General features: G+C 48.1%; 1 protein-coding gene and 1 long non-coding RNA gene across 2 annotated transcripts in view; one reads left to right on the forward strand and one right to left on the reverse strand.

The window, feature by feature from the left end:
- itchb (itchy E3 ubiquitin protein ligase b) overlaps positions 1 to 11,896 on the reverse strand; it is a 28,094-nt gene extending 16,198 nt beyond the window's left edge. The window contains exons 1-4 of the mRNA XM_056589212.1: positions 11,746 to 11,896; positions 7,680 to 7,771; positions 7,189 to 7,330; positions 3,422 to 3,546 (exon numbers count right to left, since the gene is read on the reverse strand). Coding sequence (XP_056445187.1) covers positions 3,422 to 3,546; positions 7,189 to 7,330; positions 7,680 to 7,749 — 337 coding nt within the window. The 5' untranslated portion in view covers positions 7,750 to 7,771; positions 11,746 to 11,896. The remainder of the gene's footprint in view (positions 1 to 3,421; positions 3,547 to 7,188; positions 7,331 to 7,679; positions 7,772 to 11,745) is intronic.
- Positions 11,897 to 13,196: 1,300 nt separating this feature from the next.
- Positions 13,197 to 14,347, forward strand: part of LOC130391490 (uncharacterized) — a 14,438-nt gene continuing 13,287 nt past the window's right edge. The window contains exon 1 of the long non-coding RNA XR_008896905.1: positions 13,197 to 13,384. This is a non-coding gene — a long non-coding RNA (uncharacterized LOC130391490). The remainder of the gene's footprint in view (positions 13,385 to 14,347) is intronic.

Below are 14,347 nucleotides of genomic sequence, written 5' to 3' on the forward strand. Positions count from 1 at the left end.
TTTCGTAGTGACAGGTATAAACAACAACATGGAAAATTGGATAGATGATGTCAGGCACTGGCCAAAACTTACAGATGAAGGTAATTTATTGACAACGTAATGTATTAAGATGTGTATTAATTGATGACAACAATAAAACCTAGCTGCCATTACTAGCTGTGTTTGCTAATATGTTCACAAGCTTCACAAGTTGCAAATAGCTAACCACGACCAGTTGTAGCAGTTGTAGCAATAAAATACATGTCCTGAATACCACCAGGTATTCAGGATTCTTTTATTAATCGTCTGGCATACGATGAGCTTCAGAACGCAAACTTCAGGGCACTGATTGAAGGTCAGAATTATATGAGCTCCGGATGGATTGGCCAGATACTACACGCCATCGCAGATCAGCTCATCAGGTTAAAATGTGTCTGGAGGTTTTCACAGGCAGTGAACTCGTACCATAATGTGTCAGTAACCATAAGAGAAGATGGCAAAATTCTTGTATGTGTGTGAGACTGCGTGGCAGGCCGACGGAAGTGTTGTAGCCATACAGCAGGACTACTGTACAAAATTAAAGATGCAACAGCAAGAAGGGTTCACAGGCCTGGCCTGCACAGACACAGCATGTTCTTCCCAGCATAACTGAACAGCTAATGTACTAAAAAAAACTAAAGAAAATGGAGAACATTTCGCATCAGCAACAATCGCCTACGGCGACCAACACACTACCTCCGTAGCAAAACACGGCAAGTCTGGTGATTCCAGCAACTCAGCAATGTCGGCGCTGCTTTACTTCCTGGTTCGCTGGATTAGTGTTTATTGGCTAGGCATCCATGAACTAAGACGCAATCATTTGCAGTGCATCATGGGAGTAACCAGCAGACAAGCCTGCCCAGTAAAGAGGTTGTTTTTTGACTCATCTAATTAGGACAACAACACATATAATAATAATAATAGGGGTGCAAGGTGAGATATTTACAAGGTGAGACTGTACAGTCAGACCCGACTGGAGAGAAAGAGATGTTAGATGTGCAGCAAAGAACACACACACACACACACACACACACACACACACACACACACACACACACACACACACACACACACACACACACACACACACACACACACACACACACACACACACACACACACACACACGACAAGGTAAATATAGTAGTTCTGTGTAACCGAGCCCTCCAGGGCTTAGTATTAGATTACACCCACACACACACACACACACTCAGCAAAATGTTGACAACAAAAACAGCCATTCATTAGCCCCAAAGGGAGGACAGGACACCATAACACAACCATTCATTAGCCCCAGAAGAAAGGCAAGACCCCATAACAACAGCAATTAGGCCCGTAGGGAAATGAGGAGACACATAATTGTTTCCCCGTTAAACGGTTCAATCTGGGGCCAATTTCCTGTCCAATTAACCAACGCTCGTTAAGAGTTGACACAAACGTGATTAGGGCGCAGCAGCGGGGGGGAGCACATGTCGCACCCTGACATGTGACATTCACATCAGGAGTGAGACGGCCAGCGTGCACGAGAGAAAAGAGCGGGAGATCAGAGAGCGTGCGTGAGAGCGTGCATGAGAGCAGAGAGTGCATGAGAGCAGAGTGATCGTGAGAACAGAGTGTGCATGAGAGCAGAGAGCGTGCGTGAGAGCGTGCATGAGAGCAGAGAGTGCATGAGAGCAGAGTGATCGTGAGAACAGAGTGTGCATGAGAGCAGAGAGCGTGCACGAGAGCGTGTGTGAGAGAGTGTACGTGAGAGCAGGGAGTGTGTATGAGAGCAGAGTGTACGCGAGAGCATAGAGTGTGCATGAGTTTGCATGAGAGTGAGCATGAGAACGTGCGTGAGCGCAGATTGAGTGCATGAGAGCAGAGAGCGTGCATGACGGAGCGTGCACGAGAGCGCGTGTCAGAGAGTGTGCATGAGAGCAGAGAGTGTGCGTGAGAGCAGAGAGTATGCGTAAGAGTGTGCGTGAGAGCAGGGTGTGCCTGACAGAGTGCACGAGAGTGTGCATGAGAGCGTGGCAGCATGTGTGGCATAGTGCATTCTTTCCTAACCACATTGACAACCTGGCTTGTTGAAAACAATATAGATATGTAGAGAGGAGAAAATAATAATACTGCAGTGTTGCTCGGTAAATACGGTGTGATGGCTTCTAATACAGTCGCATGACCCAGTTGACTTCCTGTAAATAGTAGTGCTTTGTGATGACATCCGCGGCTAACCACTAGGCCGCGTGTATTTGTCTACTCTTTAACAGTTTGGCAACGGGTGGTCTGCATACTGCATTCTGGGTAATAAGTCAAGCCGTCCGCCGAGATAAGTCAGAGATTGAGACACGCATGAAGCAGCAGGCGTGCGTGCGTGCGTGACCTGGCGTCACTGCACCGCATCCTGCCATGGCCCGGTGTTTGTCCGACCAAAGTCCTCCACCTCCGCCGGTAAATAGCTACTCAGTGTCTGCTCCCACCGTTTCAATCAGCTCAGCCAAACTCTGAAACGCCAGGAAAAAAAAAAAAAGATAAACCTGCAGGGCGAGTCAGCTGACGTGGTCTGAGGTGTCAGCTGATCTGGGGCCAGACAGGACAGCTGCAGGCTCAGGTTCCCTCCGGGCCATAGTCAAACAAAAACAGGCTCGCATTTATAAGATTGTTATTATATTTATTACCAGTTGATAGGCGTTCGTGACGAGGCATTCAAAGTGCACTGTTGACGTTAGGAGCAGACTTTGTTCTGGAAGGTTCCACGGGGTAGATGGTTTACAAAGAAGACACCAGAACCGTCGGGGAGCATGGTTGGGGTGTGTGTGTGTGTGTGTGTGTGTGTGTGTGTGTGTGTGTGTGTGTGTGTGTGTGTGTGTGTGTGTGTGTGTGTGTGTGTGTGTGTGTGTGTGTGTGTGTGTGTGTGTGTGTGTGTGTGTGTGTGTGTGTTACCTTTCATATCATGTTTTTATGCCATCAGAGGGCTTAGGGGGGGTGGTCTCGGAGTACAGTTTGGCATTGCACAACACAGACTCACAAGCACAGTCAGAGAGAGTGACAGGGCTGGCCTTCACCCACCCAGGGAGTGAGAGTGAGAGATAATCACATGAGCACAAACACAATGTATTCCATCTGCTCTGAAGCTCTCACGCTGTGTGTCACAGTCCCTACACTACTCCTTCAACTACTCTCATGGTAAGGAGCAACACAGACACAGACACAGACACAGACACACACACACACACACACACACACACACACACACACACACACACACACACACACACACACACACACACTTATCCGAAGCAACTCTCAATGGATTCCTATTTATGTCCTTCAGGGTCAACGTCCACTGGTAGTCTGCGGACATTGGGGGATCGGACCCCACACGTACGTGCGTACAAACGAGGCGTGTGGCTGCACTCACTCTTCATCTGGTTAGCCTGGAGGGTGTGGCTGACGTCCAGCGTGGCGAGGCCCAGCAGGACGTCTGCTTTCAGGGTCTGGTGGCTCCAGACGCGGAACACCAGCTTACTGAACGGGGTCACGATGCTGCAGACCCCCGAAGGAGGAGGAGGAGGAGAGGGAGACAAAGACACAGAGGTTTATGTGACCAAGCATCGAGGAGGAGGAGGAGGCGGAGGAGAGGGAGACAAAGACACAGGAGGTTCATATGACAAAGCATCGAGGACAAGGAGGAGGAGGAGGAGGAGGAGGATACAAAGCCACAGAGGTTCATATGACCAAATATCGATGAGGAGGAGGAGGAGGAGGAGGAGGAGAGGGAGACAAAGGCACAGAGGTTCATATGACCAAGCATCGATGGAGAGGAAGAGACAACACACACTGATGTTCATGTGACAAATCATCATAGAGAGGAGGAGGAGGAGGAGCAACACATGATTCTTTGAATCACTCTGAGCGTAATTGTCTTTAATTCTTCTTCATAAATGTAACTCAGATCATTCTGAACACAGTCCTTGTTGTGTTATTTGCCTGAAGCACTTTTTATTGCAAAAAAAAGCACTTTATGATTACATTTCGATTTGTCATCCAAAGTTTCTTAAAATACCATGAGTGGATACATTATTTGAATGGGTCCCCAATGGGCATCTAACCGTAATCCCCTGGCAGTTCTGGTACCATGCCCTCCCAATATAACTACTCAAAAGAAGAAAAATAAAACATAAATAACGATAGGGCTGGCTTTCCGTGCAACCAAGGTTTTGAATTTAAGCTATTGTTTGATATTTTATCATGAGATGCTGTGTAATAAATGAAATCACTTTGCCGTTTGCGCAAACAACATTTGGCTAGCATTCAAACGGTGTTGACTCAAGACGTTAGCCAAGCTTGGCTTGACAGTCCCCGAGGAACTGAACGTCGCCCGGTTTGGGTGACAACCCACCACACACCCAACAACATTCAGATCCATAGGGAGGATGGTCGAGTGGTCAGGATGTGGAATGCCAGCTGAAAAGGTACCGGGTTCGATAGCCAAACGTCCTAAATTCAACCTGACAGCATCCTTAAAGGCTTGATCAGATATATCTGTGAACTGGCCACAGATAGGCCACAGACTGGCCACGTTCCGTATGTGACGGGCGTCCAGAGCCCAGCACCTGGCAACCCGGGAACAGGTGCTGGTCCAGGTCATGGTGGAACAGTGAGGGGCGCGTTCCACCATGACCCGGACACTACATTTACATTCAGGGCATTCAGCAGACGCTTTTATCCAAAGCCACTTACAATAAGTACATTTGTCAGAAGAAAGAGAAACACCGAAATATCGCGGTCGGTACGGTAAGGATGTTCATAGATCCAAGTGCCAAGCACTAACCATCACTAGGTTAACCCATTCCCCGTACACAACAAAGATAGCTAGGAGGAGAAGATGCTACACAATCCTGAGGACTATTTTCAAGTGCAAGGACGTACAAAATACAATCAGTGCCTCCATTAAGTAACAGGACGATAGACTGGGTAGACCCGGCCGTTCTGCCTGCGATTTGAGTTCGCCCTTCAGAAGGGTCTGGAGAAGAGCAACACATTTCTTTCTAGTTTCGATACGTTTTTGCGGGGGGCCAATCACCAAGCTGGCCTTTTTCTCCCCCTGGCACGCTATGTGGTATAACACAATGACGACAGGGAAACGACGGAAAGCAGCCAATTGCGTACAGAGTCATTTGAACTAGGCCCATCGATCTTGTGCTGAAGAGATTGACAGTAGCTTCCCCAAAACCAACATGCAATCTACGATTGAGCTTGTCTTGAGTCTTGAGTCTTGACACTACAGAACACACTGCCCCCAGGGGGCCCGTCTGTTCTGTAGCAGTCCGAGTCTTGGTACAACATGCCCCCCACTATGAGGGCCAGAAGGCCAGGGTGAGGCCAGGCGAACACATTTGTGGGGTTCAGTTTCCAACCGCTAGCCCCTGGTAAACACGTGTTAATATCTCCTGGATCAACCCTATTGGACCCCCCCTGAAACCCTAGCAGTATCCAGGAGGTACTGCCCAGCCCGGACAGGCTAGCATTACATTTAATGGTGTGTGGACAGTACACCTGGTGTGTGGATATGATGAGACCAAGATATATTCTCTGAGAGACGGCCGGCCTCTTGGTCTCTACAACTCTCCCTACCTCCCTCCCTCCCTCCCTCCCTCCCTCCCTCCCATCTCTTCCCGCCTCTCTCTCTTCTTTTTATTTGTCTTTAATTTCTCTCTCTCTCTCTCCCTCCCCCTCTCCCTCTCTCTCCCTCTCTCTCTCCCTCTCTCCCTCTCTCTCTCTCTCTCCCTCTCTCTCTCTCTCCCCCTCTCCCCCTCTCCCTCTCCCTCTCCACAGGCTGCAACAGAGGGAACAATATGATTTACAAAAGCCAGAGGGTTGAGTCACTACTAAGAATGATTGGCAAGCCACGACTTCCTGCTAAAGAAGAAGCAGCACATTGCTCCATGGGTGCCAAAAACAGAACTATAATCGAGAGGTGGGGCAGAGAGCTCCTCTCCAAAGAACAGAAGGAACTACGTCGAGAGCATTAGGCCAGAGGTCCACCGGATATCAACAAAAGGTGGCTCGCCCTAACTCTTCCTCTGAGATAATTCTCCATAACGCTCCTCAAAAGGGCACATCAAGTCCCACCCCACACATTCTGTCCTCCAGCTCCTCTCCCCTCCCCAACCCGATCCAGCTCATAAATACTTTCCTTTTAAAGTCAGATTTACACTAGATTATCCCCCCTCCTCCCCCCCCACCATCCATCTCCAGGACGACAGGGGTTCTGGAGCGAGCTACCCTGGCCTCGGACACCGCACCCCCGCACCCCTCTCAACAGGCCTGACCTGATGGGCTGGAAGGCCACACCGCAGGGGGTCAGTGGAGACAACATATGGAGGTTCATATGACCCAAAATCAATGAGGAGGAGGAGGGGAGGGGAGGGGAGGAGAGGGGAGCGGAGACCACACATGGATGTTCATATGATCAAGCGTCAGAGGAGAGAAGGAGGGGAGGGGAGAGGAGACAACACACGGACATCCATGGAGAGGAGAGGACAGCAGTGTGTCGGTGCCGCGGTAGAGGTGGTTGAGGGTGAGCCGTCACAGGTGACGCACCTGCGGTGCCATCCCCACCCTGGGTATGTAAATCACACGGCAGGACTCAGATAATGGCTGTGCCGTGGCTGAACACAGGCTTTGTCCACCGTGGGACAGGAACACTGAGATAGGGTGAAGCCATCTGAGACCAGCGCCACAATGTGCCATTGATATTTGGACACGAAGCACTTTTTCCCCCCGGAGTGCTCAATCTGGTTTTCAGGATAGTCTTGCACACAGTTACTGGAGAACTACTTCCCCATATTCAACATTCCCAGTCGGGGTCAAAGCGTGCTTCAACAAACATTCAAATAATGTGAAACAAAGTTTCCATAAAAACGTAACTCCCCATGAGACCAGCCTGACGTTACTACTGTGACAATAGGAGAACACACACACACACACACACACACACACACACACACACACACACACACACACACACACACACACACACACACACACACACACACACACACACACACACACACACACACACACACACACAGCCCTGTCCCTGGTCACTCTGGGTACCCTCCTGTGATTGGCTGACCTCCCATGGGGACCCCCCTGTGATTGGCTCATGCGTGCGTGACTCACACAGTGAGGGGCTGCTTCCACTTGGGGCTGTGAGTGTTGTTGCACGTGGCCGTCTTCTTGGACTGGCCGTCCACCGTTACCTCCACGTAGGGACTGGGACCGAACCAGTTCTTCCTGTTCTCTTTCAGCTTCGCAGACAGCACTGGAACACAGAGCGAGAGGTAGAGATAGGGAGAGGGAGAGAGCGAGAGAGAGCAGGGAGTCAGATAGAGGGGGAGGGAGACGGATGGAGGCAATATATGAGCGTTTGAATGAAATGTATTAAAGACAAATAAAAATAAAAAAGAGAAAAAAACAATAAACGGTTTGCAAAAGGTGAATGTAGTTCGGCTGGCTGGCTAGCACACACACACAAAAACACCAACACCCACACAGACACAGTGAAAACCATTCATCATTCTGTACATAGAAACACCAGCGAGACCTTTCCTAGCCGAGCTATCGAATAGGTATAAGCTAAGCTATCGGCTAGTCTATGAGCTAAATCTTACCAAGGATCTGTAGCTGTGCCTTCATAGGGTAGCCATTGGTATGACCCGGCATGGCGACCCCACTCGCCATGACATAGGGCTGGGAAGAGGGCCTGTAGCACAGAACAATTCGTTAGCATTAGCATTAGCGTTAGCAACACATTGGTTCTATGCTTCAGAATAAAGCTGCAGGAAAGCAGATTGCACTGGTTTACCGCCCAATCTTAAATGCTGACGTTCCTTTTGTGTGTGTTTGATGCTCCCAAGCTGGGTGGATAGAGTGTAGTTGACGGTAGAGAGCCAGTCACGCCGTCTGCCTTATCTCAAGCACACTACAGCTATACGACCCAACAGAAATACAAGCTTTTATATCAACAACACGGACGTCAGGCGACCGTGAGACACGACCAGCTTATCGGTGTCGAGCAAACGCCATGATGACTGAGGTACGTCTGTACGGGCTGAGTCACTCCCCAGGCATCTGGAATATTCCGTCCGCTTTGATTGTTTACAGGAATCTAAATGCCGGCAGATTGGAAGATCAGAACAACACAAGCTGACGCAGCAGGGTGATGTCAACTGTCAAGCTAGGTCTCCACACCACAGCTTGACAGCTAAGGGTAACCGTCAAGCTAACACTGGTCTCACACACATCGTACTGAAGCTTTACACTTAAAGTCTGACGAGAGGAGTGACCGGGACCTTTCAGTTCATTTTGCTTCAATATTGCTTCAGTTGTTTGCTGGGGGGGGGGGGCGGGGACCGGTTGCCGTGGGTTACATGGAAGCGATAACCACTGGAAGCCACCCGACTGGTTTTAACCACCACAGACGGGACGGGGCTGACCGCTCATCTCTGCCCTCAGGAGAGGACTGATGACTGCAGGGACAGGATCCTGCTCCCATCGTGGTGGTATCGCTCCTTGGCCCACCGCGAACAGAAACTCCCTCAGCACTGCCGGTGAACATCATCAGTGGTCCGGTGGCCGGTGTCGTCGGATGACAAGCTAAAACGTCACGTCTCATGACACCGACGTCTTTATATGAAGCGTCTGCGAGTGTTTAGAATCCATCCCCCGTCGGAAAACTTTCGTTAAAATCGTCATCGGAAAGTGCCTAATGCCACTCACCGATGAGTTTCCCTTTGCCACTCACCGATGAGTTTCGCTTTGGAGGAAGAATTCTGTCACCAAACAGGAAACCCTCTCTCTCTCTGCCCCTCTCGCTCTGTTTTCCAGCTCAGGCGCTGTACAGGTTCCCATCAGAAGAAGATAAAGCCTATAGTCTTACTTCTGGATCTGAGACTAATCTAGTGCCAATATGAGCAGGAGGAGCAAAGGGGTGCAGCCGGGGGTGTGGGCTCCACTTGGACACGAGCAGTTTACAGTAACCAGGCCAGAACCATAGTAGTGGTGGTGGAGGTGGTGGTGGTGGTGGTAGGCCGCTGTCAATCAAGCTGGTTGCCATGGGATTCTTCAGCCAACGGCTGCCAAGGAGTCCTCGAGCCAGACGCCTGACAGCAAATTATACAGCTTACATCGCCGCATACGTCGCCATTGTCTAAGCATCTGCATATGGGTAATTTATTGGCCCTCAGGAGTGAAGTGCTTCAAGTCTCCATAGCAACTAGAACGGGTCTCCTCTAGTTAAATGCAAATCATTCTCATTCAAAAAAAATATTAATGTTAACGGGAAGAAAAAGGGTGAGGGGGGGGTGGAGGGTGTTCCAACAGCAGAAAACTATTCTTGAGAAGAGGCATTGAGCTCAAGCCCAGTAACCGGAGAGTACGCAGATAAACATGCCTATCATTGTCTCGATGCCATAGAGTGCCATGAGGTGTAATCGGCCAGTGCCAACACACAATCACTGGCAGTAAAATGACACGGCATTCTGAAGGTCAAAGGTCGGCACCGCTGATGGAGAAGGTCCTTTTGTATCAGCTGAACAGCGCATTTAAACGTGATATGGGCTGATGCTATTGTACATACCATGCTACGTGCATGGTTTGTTTAGGCGTCGTTATTTATACCTTTAGCAGTGTCTTCTACATCACAAAACAACAGGTTTTGTGATCCTTAATTAACAACGAGGGATTTTCTTTTTCAGACTAAAATTCCCTGAGTCTAAATAACCAGACGTTTCAATAAATAAATTGAAAAATCATTAATTTTCGGCTGTCGCGGGCCTCCATAGCCCCTTCCGATCACTTCAACCAGCCCAAAAAAACGATTGTATTTCCGTCTACCAAGCCAGATTTTGCGCATTACCGTGGTTTACCACAAAGCTAGGCAGATCTATCGCTAAAGCTAGCAAGATAGTCGCGCGTTTTGGAGGAGTGGCCGGCTAAAGCTAGCAAGATAGTCGCGCGTTTTGGAGGAGTGGCCGGCTAAAGCTAGCAAGATAGTCGCGCGTTTTGGAGGAGTGGCCGGCTAAAGCTAGCAAACTAGTCGAGCGTTTTAGGGGAGTGGCCGGCTAAAGCTAGCAAGCTAGTCGAGCGTTTTAGGAGAGTGGCCGGCTAAAGCTAGCAAGCTCGTCACACGTTTTGGGGGAGTGGCTTTGGAGGTGGGCCTGAAGGGAGGGCTGGGTTGTTTTTCAGTTGGCTACTAACAAAAATCTAGCTGTTTTCTCCAAATCGCCTACCCCAGCTTTAACTCTGAGCCAGCCAAGGAAGACCCCGACATAAACAAACGCTGCGGCGTCACACCGGAGCGTTCCCTGGCTGGGTCTGGTGGCGCTCTCCCCTGATGTAGAGGGTGAATAATACATGGCTCCTCTCCCTCCACAGCGTCTGACATATGCGTGGCAGAGGAGAAGAGTCCAGCGTTGTGGGTAAACTTTCCCTGGTCCCGGTCAATAATTCATTGTGACTCGGTTGACTTATCTGCCTGACAAGCGGGCATAATGAGGCTGAGGGATTGCTTAGATTTAAGATACGCTGGTATAGACAAGACGATTCATTACAAGCATTTTATTTAGTCTAAAATCATTTCGATTTGGTTTCAATAACTTATATTATCAACAGTTTGAGTGCCCACTTCCAACCTCCGATTTTGTAGGCAACACATTCCGATTTTCCGTCTCCATTAGATGCATTGCCACTCGCCTGATTAGACCCCAACAGATACGCACTTTTAATGCAAATATAAATTAGTCATTGAACGTTGACAATCGAGAAGCATTGAGAAAAAGATCCCCTCTACATATTCGTATACATCTTATATTACATCTCTGCTCAGGTCAAAACATGTCGGACCAGCTCTGTAACTTCTCTCTCGGCCCAGTATTGTTGCGTCAATAGAGGGACGGTATGAGATCAACCTGAAACCAGAGACCGAATTGTGTTTATCCACCAGACGGAATACACTGTTAGAACAACAGTTTGATCACTATCTCCATGACACACACACTTCATGTGTTGTCACATGTTGCGTACCATGCGACTACTAGTGACAGTGACTATGTGTATCGACCAGACGTTAGAAGAACACATCGATCACTATTCCTCAGCCACTTCATGTGCTGTCACATGTTGCGTTCTGCTGAATGGAGTCGAACTGGCCTTTCACAATAACAACACACTGGGGGGCTGACATCTGACATCCAGCTCCAACCAGCCGCCATGCAAACGCTCATCTCACCCTCGTTGATCACCACATCCACCACCGTATCACTTATTCAAACAGCTGTGTACTGTGACAGCCAAATCCACAGACATGCACACTCACTCTCTCACACACACACACACACACACACATATACACACACACACACACACACACACACACACACACTCAAACCAGGATTACATAAACAACACCCTTATGTCTCCAGGAGTGATGGGAGCCCATGAGCAACTCACGCCCGAACCAAGGTGTTCGGCACCAAACACGACACCCGTCTAGTGGGGATAGGAATCACCGTTTTGGAGCTAGAGGTTGAGCTGTACGTGTTGAATCTGATCCACTGCTAGCCTAGCTACCGGGGCTAGCCGAGGAGTCATCATCACGGCTGCTTTTAAAAGCCCGGCGGGATCGATACGAGGCGATACAGCTGCCGATCAATAACCAATCCCGTACCCAACGCTTACCCGTGTCCGGTGGGCGAGTTTGAACCCGATACGTGGCGTTGTAGTCAACTTTCACCCCTAATTTCCTGGTTGTTTTGGGGTCTTTCTGGGCTTCACGAAGAAACTTCCACCATCTTCGTAATCGTGTCACGTGACCGAAACAAGGTGGGGCGCGTGCTCGATCCTAGCGGAGCGCTGATTGGCCGCGGCGCGGCGTGCTCTCGGCCCCGCGGCGCTGTGATTGGACGGAGAGGGCGTGCTTCGGCCATAGGTCGGACCAGTTGTCACGCCGGATCCCGTCCGTTCGCGGCCCCCGCTGTGATGAGCGGTTGTGTTTACAACTGATCCGATCATGACTATTTATAGAAGATATAATTATTAAGCACGGCCGACGGAAATAGTTTTACCGGTCAAATGTATACAGACAACATTTGACAGCAGATGGCAATGTTGCATCTTCTTCCCATTTAATAATAATAATAATAATAATAATATTTAATTTAGAGGCGCCTTTCAAGACACCCAAGGTCACCTTACAGAGCATATAAAATTTAGGTTGGATTATTTTATTTTGTGATAAGTTAATTGATTGTAAATCACAAATGGTTCGTTGTTGGGATGTTCTGACCTTCATGTTTATATGTAAGGGCGTTAAGTAGGCTGTAATAGTCTATAGTTATCGAAGAATCATGTTTGTGTTGTGTTTATAAGGGTCCAGAGAAAACGCTACATTTCAGAAATACCTCAATGGGGTTATTTCTTTATTAATTATTATCCTAACCATGAGTAAAACAGCATGTCAGTGACTACATAAGCCATGAAAGCATTGCGATTTTTTTTCTTAATAACAATTTTTTAACGATTGGTTTTAACGACCAATGGCTTCACATTAGGGCGTAAATAGGATAATATACCACGTGTTAGTGCAGATCATTCAACCAATACTTTGACCAAAGGCCAGAGCACTTGTGTGTGTGTGTGTGTGTGTGTGTGTGTGTGTGTGTGTGTGTGTGTGTGTGTGTGTGTGTGTGTGTGTGTGTGTGTGTGTGTGTGTGTGTGTGTGTGTGTGTGTGTGTGTGTGTGTGTGTGTGTGTGTGTGTGTGTGTGTGCGTGTGTGTGCGTCTCTGCGTGCGTGTCTCCGTGTGTGTGTGTGTGTGTGTGTGTGTGTGTGTGTGTGTGTGTGTGTGTGTGTGTGTGTGTGTGTGTCCGTGTGTGTGTTTGTGTGTGTGTGTGTGTGTGTGTGTGTGTGTGTGTGTGTGTGTGTGTGTGTGTGTGTGTGTGTACGTGCGTGCGTGTGTGCGTGTCTCCGTGTGTGTGCGTGTGTATGTGCGTGAGTGCGTGCGTGTGTGTTTGTGTGTGTGTGTGTGTGTGTGTGTGTGTGTGTGTGTGTGTGTGTGTGTGTGTGTGTGTGTGTGTGTGTGTGTGTGTGTGTGTGTGTGTGTGTGTGTGTGTGTGATGTATACGGGGAGGAAAGTTAAGGGCGGCGGTGTAGTAAAGTAGGACCGCCTCCCGTCATCTCTCCATTACTGTGGTGTGGAGACTGGACGCGGAGGCTGAGCGCTGGACCCCCGGTAATGCCCAGGTCTCCCAGGGACAATGCGAGAAGTGGAACATTCGGAGTAACACTAGTTTGACTCAATCAGACCCATCAAAGACCACGGTAAGTAACGGTCCTAGTTTACGCGATACCCATATTCGTGTTCGGTTTGTGTCTGCACGCTGAGGCTCCGTCGCTGTCAGTTTGTGATGGTGAATGTCTTGTAACTGGTGGAACAAATGATATGGTAGTCATTGATTTTAAAAGGATAACTGAAGGTGGTTAATGTTGCTCGTTCTGGCTGCATGTCAGAACGACCTGTCGACGATCGATTGTTGTAATCAGGAGTTGAGGGGAATTGCTTGATAATCTGAGATATTTGGTTCCCTGACCAAAGTACCAAAGTATTCAAGGAAAAGTAGTCTACTTTGTGCATTTCAATTTTTAATTGATATTTTAGTTACAATTAACAAATATTAAAAAAGGGTTAGGTAATGACTAGTTTGCTATTTATTATGGCAACTTATTATAAAGTGTGTTACCATTATTATTATTAATAATAATAATAATAATAATAATATTAATAATATGTTATTATTATTGTTATAATTGTTATAATATTGTTATGAGTATCATTAATTATGCTACTATTGTTATCAATATTAAGGTTAAAACATCTCATTTTATTGAGTACACCTTGCATGTATGTATAACTATAGGTTAAATAATAACACTATTAATATAAATCAATTCAAAATTACCAAGACAGCAGAACACCATAACAGGGTGAGCATTCTGTGCAGCATCTCTTTCTGTTAAGTAATGCTCTGTCTGTTTCTGTCCTCTGCAAAATCTATGCATGTATCCGTCATATAACAGGGTTTCAGTGAAAGCAATTACAACATGAACCCTCAGACACACTGCATTCAGAGATCTCTCTCTCTTTCTCTCACTCATCACTCTCTTTCTCTCGCTCATCACTCTCTCTCTCTCTCTCTCTCTCTCTCTCTCTCTCTCTCTCTCTCTCTCTCTCTCTCTCTCTCTCTCTCTCTCTCTCTCTCTTCCTCCTCCTCCTCCTCCCTATCT

The sequence above is a fragment of the Gadus chalcogrammus genome, chromosome 1, assembly GCF_026213295.1.
Source record: "Gadus chalcogrammus isolate NIFS_2021 chromosome 1, NIFS_Gcha_1.0, whole genome shotgun sequence".
NCBI classification, from domain to species: Eukaryota; Metazoa; Chordata; class Actinopteri; order Gadiformes; family Gadidae; genus Gadus; species Gadus chalcogrammus.